Consider the following 17,874-nt stretch of genomic DNA (forward strand, 5'->3'; position numbering starts at 1 on the left):
GGGAAGGCTGGGCACACCCAAGCGTCAGCCTCCTGTCCCAGTGCTCTGTCACAACCTCACCCCTGAGACCACAGCACCCACGCCGTGGACCAGGGAGGACCGAAGGAACAAGCCCGTGCGGCCCTCAGCCAGGCTCAAGAAAAGCGTGATCTCGACCGCGGAGGCTGGACCCTGGTCCAGGGCCCCTGCCGCCTGAAGCATCCTGAACCCATTCTCACCCCCCTTCACCCCCACCGACCTCATACAAAAGCTGACTCTGAACCCAGCCTCTCACTTGATCTCTTCCACTCAGCCACTATGAGGAATGTAATTTTTATTCCTGTTTTCCAGATGGGAAAGCTGAAGTTCAGGTCAAGCCTGCAAGAGTCAGAACCAAAAGTCAATGTCTGCTTCCCTTCCATGTCCCCAGAAGGAAGGGCAGTCTTGGAAAAGGGGCTCAATGGGTCCCGCTGACCTGTCCCCCTACCTGGCCCACTTGGAGAAGAACTGCCCTTCAAGGTCCCGGGGATGGGCAAACACCAGACAAGGTCAAAGCCGCCTGGGCTGGGCAGCCTGAGATGGGAGGCACCATCAGGCCCCAGAGGTGACCAGTCCAGCTTCCTAAGTTCCCAGGGACTCAACGAGGAAACTCCAATGTTCCATTTGAAGCCCAAGATATTTGGCCGGCCAGACTTTTCTCCCAAAGAGGATAAGAGCAGATAATAACAAAACAAGGCAGAGACACCTTAAAAGAGAACAGAGCCCCATTCCCATCCAGGCTGGCCTTTGTGACAGCAACACCCTAAATGCACAGAGCTGATGCCCTCGCCAGGGCCTGCCTGGCCTGCCGGTGTGCGTATCCCTTTAAGGGCCTCGAAGGCCCGGCTGGATTTGATTTAATAGCTGAAACATCAGATTCCATTCAGAAGCAATCCCAGCTAAGTATGATTGCTTTTGCCGTGTAGAGCTTTCAGCATTCTTGTCAGCAGCCACTGGGTCATTGAGGAAATTAATTTTTCAGCTCAGGCTGGCTCCTGACGGGGCTCCTGTGACCTGAACTGCACAGGGCTGAGGGCTGGCTCCTCAAGGCTGCAGGAGCCTGGGGTGGGTGTGGGCAGGGAGGGACTGGGCAGAGAAGCACCTTGGAGGCCAGGACCAGCCGGGGCCAGGGTTCTCCTGCATGACCCTGGCTCTCCCACCCTACCCTGCTTCTCTGAGCCGCCTGGACCCACATCTCCTGCCTCCCATGAACCTGGGGTCCCCAGACATCACCACCCCAAGGGCCAAGTTGCTGAGGAGGGCTAAGGGCCAGAACCTGGCCACGAGGCACCTTCTCTGGTGCCTACAAGTCCATCACCTCACTCCAGCCCCGGAGCCCCTGGCGGGCTGGCTTGGCACACCCTAATCTAATCTCTGTACCTGCACGGATCCTGCCCCAGAGGGGCTGCAGGAAAGCTCCCCCTGCCCCCTCGGCCCCCTGAAGAGGTCCTCGGGGACAGGCTGGTCCTTCCTTCCACCCTCTCCCTTCCTGACCTAAGAACCTGGGCAAGTCCCATCTCCTGTCTCCCAGTTCCTCAGTCACCCACAAAGAGCACTGAGATATGTCCCTTTGCTCCCTGCATTGTTGTCACCTCCTCTTTTCATATAATGATGGTGCTAGGAACAGGGAGTGAGATAACTCTGGGTAACTGGGGCAGCACTGCAGCAAATCCTGCAGGGGGCCTGCCCTCACTTCTCATGACACCTGCTTTGAGAAAGGCCTGTTCTCCATCTTGCAGGTGGATAGGAGATGGGAAACGGGGGACAAGAGGCTCCCTTGCACACCGGCGACCACGCAGCTGCCTCCAGGAGAGGCAGGACCCAAGAGCCCTGGTACACCAGATGTCTGGATGTCTAGAGTGGCACCGGACCACAGAGCCAGCACATGTCCCCCTCCGAGTGCTCCACCTACTCCCCTCTTGTTCCTTCTCACAAGTCCCCAGTGCAGGGCTCTCACCTGGCTACGCACGGACTCACCTGGAGCCACAAAGGCTACTAAGGCCTGGCCCCCAGAGGCCCCGACGCACGTGGTCTGGGGCAGCACCTGGGCTTCGCATTTGCGTAGGGAAGAATTTAACCTTGGGGAGTGATCAAGGTGGCGGAGGAGCAGGATGTGCAGCCCACCTCCTCCCACAAATACATTAAAAACACATCTACGGAGTTCCCGTCATGGCGCAGTGGAAACAAATCTGACTGGGACCCATGAGGTTGTGGGTTCGATCCATGGCCTTGCTCAGTGGGTTAAGGATCCGACGTTGCTGTGAGCTGTGGTGTAGGTCGCAAATGCGGCTCAGATCCTGCCTTGCTGTGGCTGTGGTGTAGACAGCTGCAGCTCCAATTAGACCTCTAACCTGGGAAACTCCTTAAAAAAAAACCACACACACACTTCTACACGTGGAACGATTCACACGGAACATCTATGGAACACCGGCAGAAAACCTCAGACTTCTGAAATGGCAAGAAACCCTCCACGTAACCGGGTCAGACAAAAGGAAGAAGGAAGAAAAGAGAACGAGAAAGGAAGGAATGGGGATGGAGCCTGCACCCCTGGGAGAGGACTGTGAAGGAACAAAGGTACCCCACATCCTGGGAAGTCCCCACACCAGTGGGGAGATCAGCCTGCATGGAGCCAGCGCTCCGGAGCCTGGGAGGAGAGCACAGCAGCTGGTCTATGGAAGGCAAAACACAGGGTGGCCCGCACAGAAGCCTGGCACTGCTGCCCTGAGCTCCCGCCTGGGACACCTGTCCACTGATACGGGTGGGGGCTGGGAGCTGAAGCTCGGGCTTCAGAAGTCAAACCCTAGGAGAGGGAGGACCAGGTTTGGCTGCTTGGAGACTGGACTGAGGGAGAGGCTGGAATGAGGCAGCTGGGGGTGTACTAGAAACCTGGGTCCTCCAGAGAAGCAAGGCACCATCGTTGGGGGTGTGCAAGGAGAGGGCCGGGGCTGCCATAAGAGCTGCTTTCCCTGTCAGGGCGCTCAGGCAACAGGACACCACTGAGGAGAGCTCGGTGCCACCACCATCATGGGCTCTAGAGGCAGGCACGGGCTGCTGCTGCTGCGGGACTCACAAGCAGGTACCAAGCTGCCCCCACTGTCCTGAGAGTATGTGGGTTGCCACTCTCCCTAAAAGACTCACAGGCAGGTGCCAAGCGCTATCCCTGCTGTCCCAGGTGTGCATGGGCTGCAGCCACCACTAGGAGACCTGCAAGCAGGTGCCAAGCACTGCCCCTGCCATCCCGGGAGTGCACAAAGGCTGCTACACCTGCACAGCCCATAGCAAGGGGATAACAGACAGCACACACTGAGGAGACAGGCAGCAAACATCCAAGCTAAAAGCAGCCCCTTGATTCTGGACAAAATGGTGGAGAAGGACTTGGACTCACCTCCTCTCACAAAAACACCAAAATCACAACTAACTGCTAAATGATCATCAACAAAAAAATTGGAAAATAACAAAAAAGATGTTTTACATCCAAAGACAAAGAAGAAGCCACAACAAGATTGGGGAGTGGTGCTTTCATGATATAATCAAATCCCATACCCGCCAGGTAGATGACTCACAACCTGGAAAATAATTATATTGCAGAGGTTCTCCCACAGGAGCCAGAGTCCTGAGCCCCACATCAGGCTCCACAGTCTGAGGGTCTGTCACTGGGAAGAGGAGCCCCCAGAGTATTTGGCTTTGAAGGCAGTAGGGCTTGAGTGCAGTAGCGCCATAGGACTGGTGGAAAAGAGACTCCATTCTTGGGAGGGTGCACACAAGGTTTCATGTACACTGGGACCCAGGGCAAAACAGTGACTCCATAAACATCCGGGCCAGACCTACCTGTAGATCTACCTTGCTTCTGGAGAAGCAAGGGTCAGCTGTGGCTCACTGTGGGGACACTGGTGGCAGAGGTCCTAGGGAATATTGATCATGAGCCGTCCTGGAGGTCGCATTTTGGCACCAAGACCTGGTGCCATCCAACAGCCTGCAAGCTCCAGTGCTGGTAACCTCAGACAAAATAACCATCAGGGCAGGAGCAACCCCACCCATCAGTATACAGGCTGCCTAAGGTCTTAGTGAGCTCACAGCCACCTCTAAACACACCACTTGACACAGGCCTGCCCACCAGAGGGACAGGACCCAGCTCTACCCAATAGTGGGCAGGCACCAGTCCCTTCCACCAGGAAGCCTGCACAAGCCCCTGGACCAATCTCACCCACCCGGGTGCAGACACCAGAAGCAAGAGGAACTACAATCCTGCAGCCTGTGGAAAGGCGACCACAAATACAGAAAGACAAAATGAGACAGCAGAGAAATATGTTCCAGACAAAGAAACAAGATAAAATCCCAGAAGAACCACCAAGTGAAGTGGAGACAGGCAATCTACCTGAAAAAAAATTCAGAGTAATGACAGTAAAGATGATCCAATATCCTGGAAAAAGAATGCAGGCACAGACCAAGAAGATACAAGAAATGTTTAACAAAGACCTAGAAGACTTAAAGAACAAAACAGAGATGAGCAATACAATAGCTGAAATGAAAAATACACTAGAAAAAACCAATAGAATAATTGAGACAGAACAAGTAAGTGAGCTGGAAGACAGAGTGGTGGAAATCACTGGCATGGAACAGAATAAAGAAAAAAGAATAAAAAGTGATGAAGACAATCTCAGAGACCTCTAGGACAACATTAAAATTAAATTCTATCAAACATATAGAGAAGAGTTAACACCTATCCTTCTTAAACAATTCCAAAAAACTGCAGAGGAAGGAACACTCCCAAGCTCATTCTATGAGGCCACCATGATACCAAAACCAGCCAAATTTTATGATACCAAAACCAAAGATACCACACACACACACAATTACAGGCTAATATCACTGAAGAACATAGACACAAAAATCCTCAACAAAATACTAGCAAACGAAATCCTAACAGTCATACATCATGAGCAAGTGGGATTCATCCCAGGGATGCAAGGATTCTTCAATAACTACAAATCAATCGGGGTGACACACCATATTAACAAACTGAAGAATTAAAACCCATAGGATCATCTTCATAGATGCAGAAAAAGCTTTTGACAAAATTCAATACTCATTTATGACAAAAACATTCCAGAAAATGGGCACAGAATAAACCTACCTCAACATAATAAAGACCATATATGACAAACCCACAGGTAACACCATTCTCAATGGTGAAAAGCTGAAGGCATTTCCTCTAAAATCAGGGTTGAGACAAGGATGTCCACTCTCATTGCCTTTATTCCACATAGTTTTGGAAGTCTAGCCACAGCAATCAGAAGAAAAAGAAATAAAAGGAATCCAAATCGGAAAAAAAAGATATAAAATTGTCACTGTTTGCAGATGACATGATACTACACATGGAAAATTCTAAAGACTCCACCAAAAAACTGCTAGACCTCATCAATTAATTTAGTAAAGTTGTGGGATACAAAACTAATATGCAAAAATCTGTTGCATTTATATATACTAACAGTGAAAGATCAGAAAAACAAATTAAGGAAAAAATCACATTTACCATCACATCAAAAAGAATAAAATAACTAGGAATAAACCTAAGGAGGCAAATGACCTGAACTCTGAAAACTGTAAGATGGATGAAAGAAATCAAAGATGACACAAACAGATGGAAAGATATGTTGTGTTGTTGGCCTAGAAGAATCAAGAATGTCAAAATGACTATATTACCCAAGGCAATCTACAGACTCAATGCAATCCTTATCAAATTATCAATGGCATTTTTTGCAGAACTAGAACCAAAAAAATGTTTAAATTTGTATGGAAACACAAAAGACCCCGAACAGCCAAAGCAAACCTAAGAAAGAAAAATGAACCTGGAGGAATCAGGCTCCCTGGTTCAGACTATACTACAAAGCTACTGTGATGAAAACAGTGCAGTACCAGCACAAAAACAGAATGTATAACTGAATCACTGTGCTATACACCTGAAACTAACACAACATTGTAAATCAACTATACTCAAATATAAAATAAAAATTAAGTTGAAAAAAAATATTTTAGCCTTGCCCAAAGGTCTGACCTTTGCCCTTGGCTTTTGGGAGGTGATCTGCATGACACCTGATAGGAGTGTCTTTGTTTAGGGTCGGGGAGGCCACATCTGTGTGACTTAGGGTGAGGGCTTTGGGACACACTGGACCAGCTGACTTGACAGTAACCATGCAGACAATCCATCAATCATGCCTGTGCGATGATGGGGCCCTGATTAAAAACTCTGGACACCAGAGCTTGTGTGAGCTTCCCTGGTGGGCAGTATTCTGTGTGTATTGTCATTCACTGATGCTGGGAGAATAATGCTGTCTTGACTTCAAGGGGGCCAGACAAGGGATGCCTTGCATCTGGACCCCCATCCAGGACTCTGCCCCCTGCATCTCTGTCCTGTGCTTATCATAATCTGTATCCTTTCCCCATAATAAACCACAACTATAAACATACACCTTCAGTCCACTCCTGAGTTCCTGAGTGAGTGCTGGATCTGAGAAGGTTCTGCACAACCCCTGCCTCGCAGTTGGTGTCAGAGAGAGGATGCCCTTGCCTAGAGGCCATCTCTCCAGAGTTCATGGGTTGGCCTAAACTCCACGGAGGATTAGCAAAGATCCCCGATGACTGTAACCTGCAGTCATGTCTGGGACATGTCCGTTTTGGCAGAAGGAGTATATGCTTTGCTCAAGGAGTATATGCTTTGCTCAAGATCAACTAGCAAGTAAGGGACAGAGCCAGACTTTGGCTCCAGAGTGAAAAAAGGCCCCCACCTGCTGTCCCACCCAGCCTTCCCTGGAAGACACAACCTTTACCCCAAGTGGGAACAGGCCTGGGAGGAAAGGGGCTCACCTGGCTGGGCCCTGCAGTTGCTCTCACGCAGGCAGGTGCTTCCAGGTGCTGACAAAGGCCGTGGGGATGAGCGAGTAGGGCACGGTGGTGATGCAGTTCCACGTGTCCGAGGTGGGGTCATAGCAGTCCAGGGTCTTACACCGCTGGGTCCCAAAGTAGCCCCCCACCACGTAGAGCTTGTTGCCCGAGGCCAGGGCATGGCAGGACATGCGTTTGGCTGTCATGTCCCCAATCCGAGTCCACTGGTTGGTCTCGCAGTCGAAGCGGTAGGCTGAGGCAGCCGTGAATTCCGTGTCACCTCCCATGATGAAGATCTGGCTGCCCAGCACGGCGGCGGCGGTGTACCGCCAGGGCTGGGGACACTCAGCCTTGATTGTCCACCGGTTCTCCGAGGGGTCATAGCACTGGACTTTGGACACCATGTCCCGGTGGATGCTGGTCCCCCCGAACACAAAGAGCTTCAGCTTGGCGCTCACGACAGCGGCGTTGCTGACGCCATCTCTCAGTGGGGCCACCATCGTCCACTTGTTGGCCCCGGGGTCGTACTTCTCCACCTGCTTCAGGGAGACAGATGGGGAGGCTGGGAAGACGCCAGCCAGGGACGTGTGACCCCCGACCACGTACAGGCAGTTCTCCAGTTCGGCTGAGCCGTGGCCGAAGCGGGCGATCAGCATAGGCGCCGCCTTGGACCACTCCTCGTGGACGGTGTTGTACACCCACACGTCCTTGGAGACCCCGTTCTCGGAGCCCCGGCCCCCTGTCACATAGACCTTGCAGCCGATGGCTGAGGCACTGAACTCCTTGCGGGGGCTGGGCAGGTCTGCCTTGGGGATGATCTCCTTGGCCTTGTGGTCCACCTGGTAGATCTTGTCACACATGAAGGTCTGGCCGCCCAGGATGAGCAGCGTGTGGCCGGCCTTGCGCGGCCGGGCGCAGGGGCTGGTGACCACGCCGTCGTTCTGCAGGATCCGCGTCTTACAGCGCAGCGCCTCGTCCACGATGAGCCGGGTGCGCTCATCAGCCATGAGCAGGGCCTCGCCGGACACGGCCTCCGTCAGGCAGTCGGACGGCAGCAGGGCCAGCCGCACACCACGCAGGAGCTCAGGCAGGTGTGCCTTGCGCTGCTCCGGGTCATGCTTGACCCACTGGAGGATGGCCTCGAAGACCACACGCTCATCCTCCGCCTCCAGCTCGTCGCTGGAGATGAGGTCCAGCAGGGTGTCCTTAGACAGGCTGTTGAAGTCCTCGCTCTGGCGCACCGTCTCGAAGTGCACCAGGCACATGCGCCAGGAGAACTCATAGAGCCGGCGGCACTGGTGGGCGTCGGACAGCAGCATCATGCCCAGACAGTTGGACGGGAACAGGTTCTTCTCCAGGAACTCGGCGGCCGCGTCGCGCACATCGTGGAACTGCAGCATGTCGCCCGCCTCCAGCAGCGACTCTGCGTTCTCCTCGTTGATGACGATGCGGGACGAGTAGGCGAAGTCCAGCAGCAGCTCCAGCACCTCGGGGTGCAGGTTGTCCTGGAAGTTGACCGTGTCGTCACGGCTCTCCCGCAGGCCGTGGCTGAACATGGCCTCAAAGTAGCGGCTGGAGGCGGCCAGCACAGCGCGGTGGCAGGGGAAGGCGCGGTCGCCCGCCCAGAGCGTGACGTCGGTGAACATGCAGTGCTTGCGCAGCGTGTTGAGGTGAGCCAGCACGCAGTCGGGGTGCGACGCCTTGTGGAACAGCGTGATGTTCATGGAGCCCGTGCTGCTCCGCGACTTGCGAGTCTCGTGGACGCTGACCGACATACTGAGCTGACCTGCTGGGGAGTGGGGGGGGGGGGAAGGCCATAGGTGAGAAGGGCCAGGCCCGGTGCCCCCCACAGCTCCCCACTCACCCCGTCTCCAGGGGCCCCGCCCCTTCCACCCCTACTCTGTTCAGCTCTGCCAAACCCTGACCAGGACCCGCTGCTCAATCAGATGGCCAAGGACTCAGGTGCAGAGGCTGAGGTGCAGCCCAACTGCTTTGGGACCAGCTCTGGATATGCAACTCCTTGGGTGACCTCAGCGCTGTGGCTGCCTCTCGTGGTTTCGAGAACAAGCAAATGGTGTCTCAAGGCGGCAGGGCGATACAAAGGGGTGCAGCCCTGGGCACCTTCCACTGCTTGGTGTTCTGTGGCCCCATCCTGCAGCCAGGCTCCCGCCTGGGCTGTCCAGTCCCAGCCCAACCTCTACCCCACATTGGCCTAAGGAGACGCAGGCTCCTGTAGGGAGACTCTGGAAAGTGTTCCTGGAGTTCTCATTGTGGCTAAACAGAAAGAAACCTGACCAGTATCTCTGAGGACACAGGTTCAAGACCTGGTTTCGCCCAGTGGGTTAAGGATCCGGCACTGCCGCAAGCTGTGGTGTAAGTAAGTCACAGACTCAGCTCAGAGTCCACGTCGCTATCGCTATGGCTATGGCCTAGGCTGGTAGCTTCTACAGCTCCTGTTAGACCCCTAGCCTAGGAACTTCCATATGGCCCTTAAAAAAAAAAAAAAAAAAAAAAAAAAAAAGGTTCCCAAGCAGCTGTGGACCCAAAGCAGCACCTTACTCCCTGCTCAGCCCAGGCCTGAGCTGGGCTCCAACACCACTGGCCACACCCCTCAACCCCCTTGCCCTTGGAAAGTTCCTCAAGAGCTGAGCCCAAGCCCTCTGTGCAGACATGTTCTGCAAACCCAGGGCTTTCTAGAGGCCTCTTGGCCCAGCTGGGATGAGAGAGGGTGTGGAGATGTGGCCAGCTGACCAGTCACAGCTCACCCTTAGGACACCTGCTCAATTTCGAGGTCCCAACCAGAAGCCAAGACAACAGCCTTAGTGACAGAACACTAAAGCAATCCAGATCTGCCGCAACCAAAGCAGCTGAAAAACCTGCAGCCGTCAGGCCCCCCCAGTCCCTCCGGGTGACTCCAGGCTCCTGGACCACAGCGAGCATCCACACGCCCCCTTGTCTGCCCTCCTCTGCCAGGTCCCCCCTAGTCCCTCCTAGACTTGGGGCTCAGAGTGCTGGTCCCCAGAGCAGACAGACACAGGGCTTGTCACCTGCAGGGATTCCAAAGTACTTTAATTAAAGCCCACCCAATGGCACGACCCAAGACCCCACTCTGGTGCTGTGGAAACAAGGCTCAGCCAACAGGCAGGCAAATTCCTAGGTCTCCAGCGCAAGTGGCCAAAAAGCAAGCTGTATGCAGTGTCCTGACCCCAAAAGCCTAGCTTCCTCCTTCCTGCTGGTAATAAGGTTTAAAAAAAAAAAAAAAAAAAAAAAAAAAAACCTTTTTCATTTTTATTTTCAAAAGTATATAACTCCCCTCCCTCCCAACTCCAAGTCAATCTTGTGCTGAAGTAATAAGCAGGTGAAGGAAGGCTGCAATCTCATGCTCCACTGGACTGGATTGTAAATTAGGGTCTAAGTGCACCTCTCTCTCTTGCTCACTCCTCTCCTGGCAAAGAACAAGGGAAACCACTGCTGACACGATCAGAGCTGCCCGGGCAAGGCCCTTGCTCCCAGGCCCTGGCCAGGAAGGCACAGGGGCCAGGCCTGGCCTTGCTGCTGTGGCCCCCGAGCCCCAGCAGACCATGCTTGGTGACCTGCTAGGGACATTGCTGTGCAAACCTGCCACTGAGGGCCACTGAGCTGTGGGGCAAAGAGGTAGGCCTGAGGAGTGTGAACGTGTGTCTGTGTGTAGCCCGCATGAGTGGCAGAGTGCCGGACCCTACGTCCAGGCGGTACACGGTGGTCCCAGCGCCATCACCCTCCCTGGGGCACCTCTCCCCTCCGTTGCAACTTGGTTTTCTCATCTACCAAACAAAGTTCTTGCCCTGCTCCAGCCTCTGAGAGTCCCTCATTCCTTGGCAATTATTTATAGAGCTTGACTCTGGAGCCTGGCCCTGGGACCAGGCATCACAGAGATGATAGGCTGTGCTGTTCTAGCCTCTAAGGCTAACTGGCGGTGTGTCTGCACTGTCCCCAAGATCTGAATTACCCAACCCGAATCCCAGACTGTGTGACTGCTGAACCCTCATTGTGGCTTCTGATCCCTTTCGTTGGACACCCTTCCATGGGCCATCCACTGGGTGACTCCATCCGTCCTGCCCCCACATGCCTGGGCTGTCCACGAGATGTGGTGTTTGATCTGTGTGCCAGCTGGGGAACTAGCTCCAAAGACCCCAGTTCAGCACCCTGGTACTGAGGCTCTACCTCAAGCACCTGCTTTTCCATAGGCACCACCGGCTCTGGGTCCCTGGGCATCTCCCTGCCTCTTGCCTGGCAGCAACCCCCACCCACCCAGCCAGGGAGCCAGGCTGCTCTGAGCTCCAGCTGAAATGTGGTCTTGAATGCTGGGGCTTAGACACCTGTGTGTGATGCCAAACTCATCCCGGGCTCATTTTACAGGCAGCCCTGGGGTGCAATGCCAACTCTTTGCCTTATGAACTACAGCCATGTAACAGGATGTCATTACCTGCTCCTGGGAGGAGGGGGGAGGCTGGGCCAGTGGCTGTGCACAGGACCTGGCCCAGGGCCAGCCAGAGAGTGGACAGCCCCTTTCCCTGCACAGTCACAAGTGGACACATACTCTAAGCCTGTCAGGAGAAGGCCCTCTGGGGTCATCTGGCCCCATGGGGCCCACTTCCTCCCTCCCAGGCCCAGATCCACTTCTGAGGCAGCCGGCACTGGAGCTGTGGGGTTGTGCTGAGTCCACCTCCACTCTGGGTGCTGTTAACAAGGTTGCCCTGGGAGTTCCCGCTGTGGTGCCATGGAACTGGCAGCTACTCTGCAGTGCTGGGATGCAGGTTCAACCCCCAGCCCAGCACAGTGGGTTAAAGGATCAGGTATTGCCGCATTTGCAGTGAAGGTTGCAACTGTGGCTCAGAACGGATCCCTGGCCAGGGGATCTCCACACTCCATGTGCCGTGGGGAGGCCAAAAAACAAAATAAAAAAATAATAAGACCACCCTGGAAAGGACCCAGGTGGTGACCCCCTTATGAGGGAGTTGAGGACGGAACAAAGCAGGACCCAAAGACTGAGCAAGTACCCCACAGCAAGGCAAACCCCAACAGAGCAGCCACTTCTGCCCTGAGAATGAGTCAAGGGGCAACTTCTCCAGGTCAGCCTGGGGCCCCGCAGCTGACCGCCATTCTGCCAGGAGCAGGATGCCTGCCCGCTGACGCCAACTCCTGTACAGGGGGAGAACCCAAGAGGGGTAGACACACCCAAGCGGTTCCCACCCCCAGATGGCTGCCAGCCCAGGCTCCTCCAGGCAGAGCTGAGAGCATTGGTCCCTGCCTGGTCTCCTGTCTGTCCCACCTCCTCTCGGGAGGCACCCAATCCTGGGCCCATCTCCCAGTGTCAGCCCCGAAGCCCCAGGACTAGAGGGTGCAGAGTCTCACCTGCCCCGGTTTACAGATGAAGATGCTGACCCCAGACGCTGGGAGGGAATCGCCCGCCAGTCTCCACCCAGGCCTGCGGGTCAGCAGGGCTGCCCTTCTGCCCCAGGCTGGCCAGTGTGGGCGGACAGCTCGGGGCCCTGGGTGCTGGTGCCCCATCTCGGGCTCCTCACTTCCACCACAAAATACCTGGAAGCCGACTTGTTACTCAACTGTAATGGGTCCAGGCAAGTTCGTGCTGATCCCCCGCAAACCTGCTCCTCCCCCAGCCCAGGAATGGCACCGACACCCTCCGTGGTGCTGGAGCCAAGTCCCCTCACCCAACATCCAGCCCACCACACATCCTCACCTCCTACGGGAGTCCTGGGTCTGACCATCACCTCTGTCCCCACCCTGGACAGGCCGAAACCCCCTCATCAGCCTCTGCTTCAGTTCGTGCCCTCTGAGGTGTGTATCCACTCAGAGACCAGAGCTGTCTTTTAAGAAGCATCACCCTGAAGTTCCCGTTGTGGCTCAGCAGTCACAAACCCAGCCAGTATCCATGAGGATGCAGGTTCGATCCCTGGCCTTACTCAGTGGGATTTAAAGGATCCAGTATTGCCATGAGCTGTGGTGTAGATCCCAGACGCAGCTTGGACCCCATACTGCTGTGGCTGTGGTGTAGGTCGGCAGCTGTAACTCTGATTCAACCCCTAGCCTGGGAACTTCCATATGCTTGCGAGTGTGGCCCTAAAAAGGAAACAAAAATCTTTTGAATAAATAAAAAATAAAAAGCATCACCTGCCTAGCCCAAAACTCTACAGGGCCATCCCAGCACCCTCAGCAGACTCTGGCTCCCCACTGTGGCCTCCCACGCCTCACTAGCTAGCCCTCTGTCCTTGTATCCTGCCACTTCCCAATGAGCTGGTCCTCAGGCCACACTGGACATGTCGCTGGGTCTCAGGACCTTTCCAGGTGCTGGCCTTCTGCCTGGAATGCTCCCCTGTCCATCTCATTTTTCCTGAATGGCTCACTCTGCTGCCTCCTGAAAGTGTCCACCTTGCTGAGGTCACCCCCTCCCCACAGCTCCCCAACTCCTGCCTTCACAGCACCTGCACGACTTAGCACTATGCACTTCCTTGCCTCTGTCTCCCCGGCCCCCAAAGGGTGGGATCATGTATGGTGCTAACTGATGGGACCTGACACAGAGTGGCCGCTCAACTGGACTGATGGACAAAGCCAAGACGTGTGTGGTGCACAGAGCTCACCTCACTGACATCTGCTGCGGCGCTCACCCAACTCCCTCCAGGCCCAGAGAAGGTGTGGGCCGGGACATCTGTGGACGCTGCTGGGGAGGCTGTGACAATGGACATGCGTGATGGACACCCCCCACTCCCCGCCTACTCTGACACCCAACTGTTCTCAGGAAACACCTTCCACTTCAGGCTGTTTAGACATGGGATCCAAGGCAGGGCATTTGACTGGCTGGCCAAAGCGGTGCATTACTGGGCCCCAACATCCTCCCAGCCACCGTGACGGGCCCCACACCCAGGATGGGCCCTGGAGACTCGGTTGCGGGGGAGGGTGAAGGAGGTCCCAGACTGAACAAAGGCTGGGGCAGGAGGTGCACCGAGGAGGAGAGCAGGGCCTTGGTGCCTGCTGACCTGAGCCCGTCGGCCTCTATCTAGATTTCCTTCCTGTCACTTGCCACCAGGAGTCCTACCTAGTACAAGGACTAGCTGGGACATCAGCTCCTGAATTGGGGATCGGGGTTGCTGGTCTGGGTAAGGGGCCTTAGCTGTGTGGGTGCCGCCACCCTTTCCACTCCAGGGGAGGCCACCCCAGCCAGCAAGAACATTAATGAAATGACTTCCGTGTCCAGTACCAGTTATGCACCCAGCCCTATGCAGAAGCTGAGGGATCCAAAGAAATAGAAGGCTCCCGGCAGCCGGAGAGGTGAGCATTAAAATGTATGTGTGCAGCTGTCCAGGTTTCCCAGCAATGCTTGCTGAAAAGACTGTCTTTTTCCCATTTTATGTTCTTGCCTCCTTTGTCAAAGATTAATTGACCATAGGTGTTTGAGTTTATTTCTGGGTTCTCTATTCTGTTCCATTGGTCTCTATGTCTGTTTTGGTACCAGTACCACACTGTCTTGATGACTGTGATTTTGTAATATTGCCTGAAGTCTGGGAGAGTTATGCCTCCTCCTCCTTGGCTTTTGTTCTTCAGAATTGCTTTGGCAATTCTGGGTCTTTCGTGGTTCCATATACATTTTTGGATTGTTCTAGTTCTGTGAAAAATGTCATGGGTAATTTGATAGGGATTGCATTGAATTTGTAGATTGCTTTGCATAGTAAAGCCATTTTTACAATATTAATTTTTCCAGCCCAGGAGCATGGAACATCTTTCCATTTCTTTACATCTTCTTTAATTTCCTTGATTAATGTTTTACAGTTCTCGGCATTTAAGTCCTTTACCTCCTTGGTCAGGTGTATTCCTAGGTATTTGATTTATTGGAGTACGATTTTAAAAGGCATTATATTTTTGTATTCCTTTTCTAATATTTCATTGTTAGTATACGGAAATGTGACTGACTTCTGAATGTTAATATTATATCCTGCTACTTTGCTGAATTTGATCAAGTAGTTTTTGGGTTGAGTCCTTAGGGTTTTCTGTATATAGTATCATGTCATCTGCATACAGTGACAGTTTTGCCTCTTCTCTTCCTATTTGGATGCCTTTTATTTTTTCTGTCTGTCTGATTGCTGTGGCTAGGACTTCCAGTATGATGTTGAATAACAGTGGTGAGAGTGGATATCCTTATCATGTTCCAGATTTTAGTGGAAAGGCTTTCAGCTTTTCTCCATTGAGTATTATATTTGCTGTGGGTTTTTCATAAATGGCTTTGATTATGTTAAGGTATGTTCCCTCTATACCCACTTTGGTAAGAGTTTTGATCATGAATGGATGTTGGACTTTGTCAAATGCTTTTTCTGCATCTATTGAAATGATCATGTGGTTTTTGACGTTTGTTTATGTGGTGTATGACATTGATTGATTTGCACATGTTGAACCATCCTTGTGTACCTGGAATGAATCCCATCTGGTGGTGGTATATGATCTTTTTTATATGTTGTTGGATTCAGATGGCTAAATTTTTGTTGAGCATTTTTGCATCTATATTCATCAAAGATATTGGGCCGATAGTTTTCTGGACAGCTGCATGTAAATCAAAGAAACTAGAACAAACCCTCACACCATGCACAAAAATAAACTCAAAATGGCTTAAAGCCTTAAATATAAGACAAGACACCTGGAGGAGAACATAGGCAAAACATTCTCTGACATCAACCTTATGAATATTTTCTCAGGTCAGTCTCCCAAAGCAACAGAAATAAAAGCAAAAATAAACCAGTGGGACCTAATCAAACTGAAAAGCTTTTGCACAACAAAGGAAACCAAAAAGAAAACAAAAAGACAACTTACAGAATGAGAGAAACTAGTTTCAAATGATGCAACTGACAAGGGCTTAATCTCTAGAATATACAAGCAACTTATTCAACTCAACAGCAAAAAAGCCAACAACCAAATTAAAAAATGGGCAAAAGACCTGAACAGACATTTCTCCAAGGAAGATATACAGATGGCCAACAAGCACATGAAAAAATGCTCAACACCACTGATTATTAGAGAAATGCAAATCAAAACTACGAGATACCACCTCACACCAGTCAGAATGGCCATCATTAATAAGTCCACAAATAACAAATGCTGGAGGGGGTGTGGAGAAAAGGGAACCCTCCTACACTTTGGTGGGAATGTAAGCTGGTACAACCACTATGGAGAACAGTATGGAGATACCATAGAAATCTATACATAGAACTACCATATGACCCAGCAATCCCACTCTTGGGCATATATCCAGACAAAACTTTCCTTAAAAAAGAGACATGCACCTGCATGTTCATTGCAGCTCTATTCACAATAGCCAAGATGTGGAAACAACCCAAATGTCCATCGACAGATGACTGGATTAGGAAGATGTGGTACACATACACAATGGAATACTGCTCAGCCATAAAAAAGAACAAAATAATGCCATTTGCAGCAACATGAATGGAACTGGAGACTCTCATACTCAGTGAAATAAGTCAGAAAGAGAAGGACAAATACCATATGATATCGCTTATATCTGGAATCTAATAAAAGGCACAAATGAACCTTTCCACAGAAAAGAAAATCATGGACTTGCAGAATAGACTTGTGGTTGCCAAGGGGGAGGGGGAGGGAGTGGGATGGAGTGGGAGCTTGGGGTTAATAGATTCAAACTATTGCTTTTGGAATGGATTAGCAATTAGATCCTGCTGTGTAGCACCAGGAACTATGTCTAGTCACTTATGATGGAGCATGATAATGTGTGAAAATAGAATGTGTACATGTATGTGCAACTGGGTCACCATGCTGTACAGTAGAAAAAAAAATTGTATTGGGGGAAATAACTATTAAAATAATAATAATAATAAAGAAAGGGAAAAAAATGTATGTGTGCAGTCAGGTCTGTCCAGGCTCTTGGAAGCCTGTCTCCATGGCCCCCTGCCTTCACGGCCCCAGTAAATCAGATGCTCTCATGCTGTATGTATCTCAGGACTATTTTGATTACCTAAGCGTCATCCCAGGCTTTGATGGATTTAAGGCACATAAATTAACTGCACGACACTGCCATGCACCAAATCAGCAATTTATCATTCTGCTAAGAGGTATTGATCCATCTCCAATGATTCTTGGCTCCCCAGACTGCCATCCTTACCTGCAGCGAAGCGCTCAAAATGCAACCAAACAACAATGTGCTCAGCTCATTCCTCTCATCCTCCTTGGAAAGTTAACTAAACACACAAGGAAACAAAATAGCCAAGAGGTAAGACCTTCAGAAGAAAACCAGACATGCTCGCCCTCAGATTCCACTGACTAGGAGCTAAAGGCCTCCATTCTCAGAAAAAGGCACCAGAAGTGATTGAAGCTGGATTTGGTGGGGTGGAGGGGGGTATCACTCTGGGGGAGGCCCGGCTTTTTCCTGCAGCACTAACCCCCTCCTCAGCCAAGAGGTAGCCGTTTTCAAAATAGGGGTGTCAACCCCATCATTCTTTGCTAGAGGCCAGAGGGAGTGGGAAAAGCCCAGCGCCCAGGCAGAGGGGGATTTGCAGGTAATGTGTTTCTAACTCACTCATCCACCAGAAGCTTCCCGAACAATTCCCATGCGTCAGGCCAGGCACAGAGAGAAAGGGTTCTTGTCTCCCCTACAGGGCTGCACTCTGGGGTTGGCAGTGTGGAAGGGGTCGGGGGGAGACAGACCAGCAAGGAGGAAACAAACCAGGAAGGAAACTCACTTCCTGGGAGTTCTGGGAGGAAAAAGCGGCACCAGGCCACAGAATGAGAAGAAGGCCCCTGTGAAGAGGGCACATGTGAGCTGAAACTGAAGTGACAAGTGGAGCCAGGATGTGACGGTGGGGAAAGGAGGGTTCTGATGGAGAAACAGCAGGTGCAAAAGGCTGGGAGGAAACCACTGGCCATTCAGGGAAGAGAAAGGCCAGGGACAGGTAGGGGCAC

At 52.1% G+C, this 17,874-nt stretch overlaps 1 protein-coding gene across 3 annotated transcripts in view; it reads right to left on the minus strand.

The window, feature by feature from the left end:
• The window catches only part of KLHL25 (kelch like family member 25), a 665,168-nt gene that overhangs the window by 629,202 nt on the left and 18,092 nt on the right, over window positions 1-17,874 (minus strand). The window contains exons 2-3 of one of the 3 annotated variants that reach the window (XR_014810952.1): window positions 2,752-8,686; window positions 2,532-2,662 (exon numbers count right to left, since the gene is read on the minus strand). Coding sequence is in view for 2 of the 3 variants with exons in the window: in XM_084969477.1 (XP_084825603.1) it covers window positions 6,906-8,675 (1,770 nt within the window). In the remaining variant the exon portion in view is untranslated. Of the gene's footprint in view, window positions 1-2,531; window positions 2,663-2,751; window positions 8,690-17,874 lie in introns of all 3 variants that reach the window. The other 2 variants (XM_084969477.1, XM_005666300.4) reach the window with 2 other exon arrangements.

This window comes from Sus scrofa, chromosome 7 (genome assembly GCF_054392235.1).
Source record: "Sus scrofa isolate SSC_HxYL_T2T_F1_AM1 chromosome 7, Sscrofa_HxYL_maternal_Yorkshire_Landrace_v2.0, whole genome shotgun sequence".
NCBI classification, from domain to species: Eukaryota; Metazoa; Chordata; class Mammalia; order Artiodactyla; family Suidae; genus Sus; species Sus scrofa.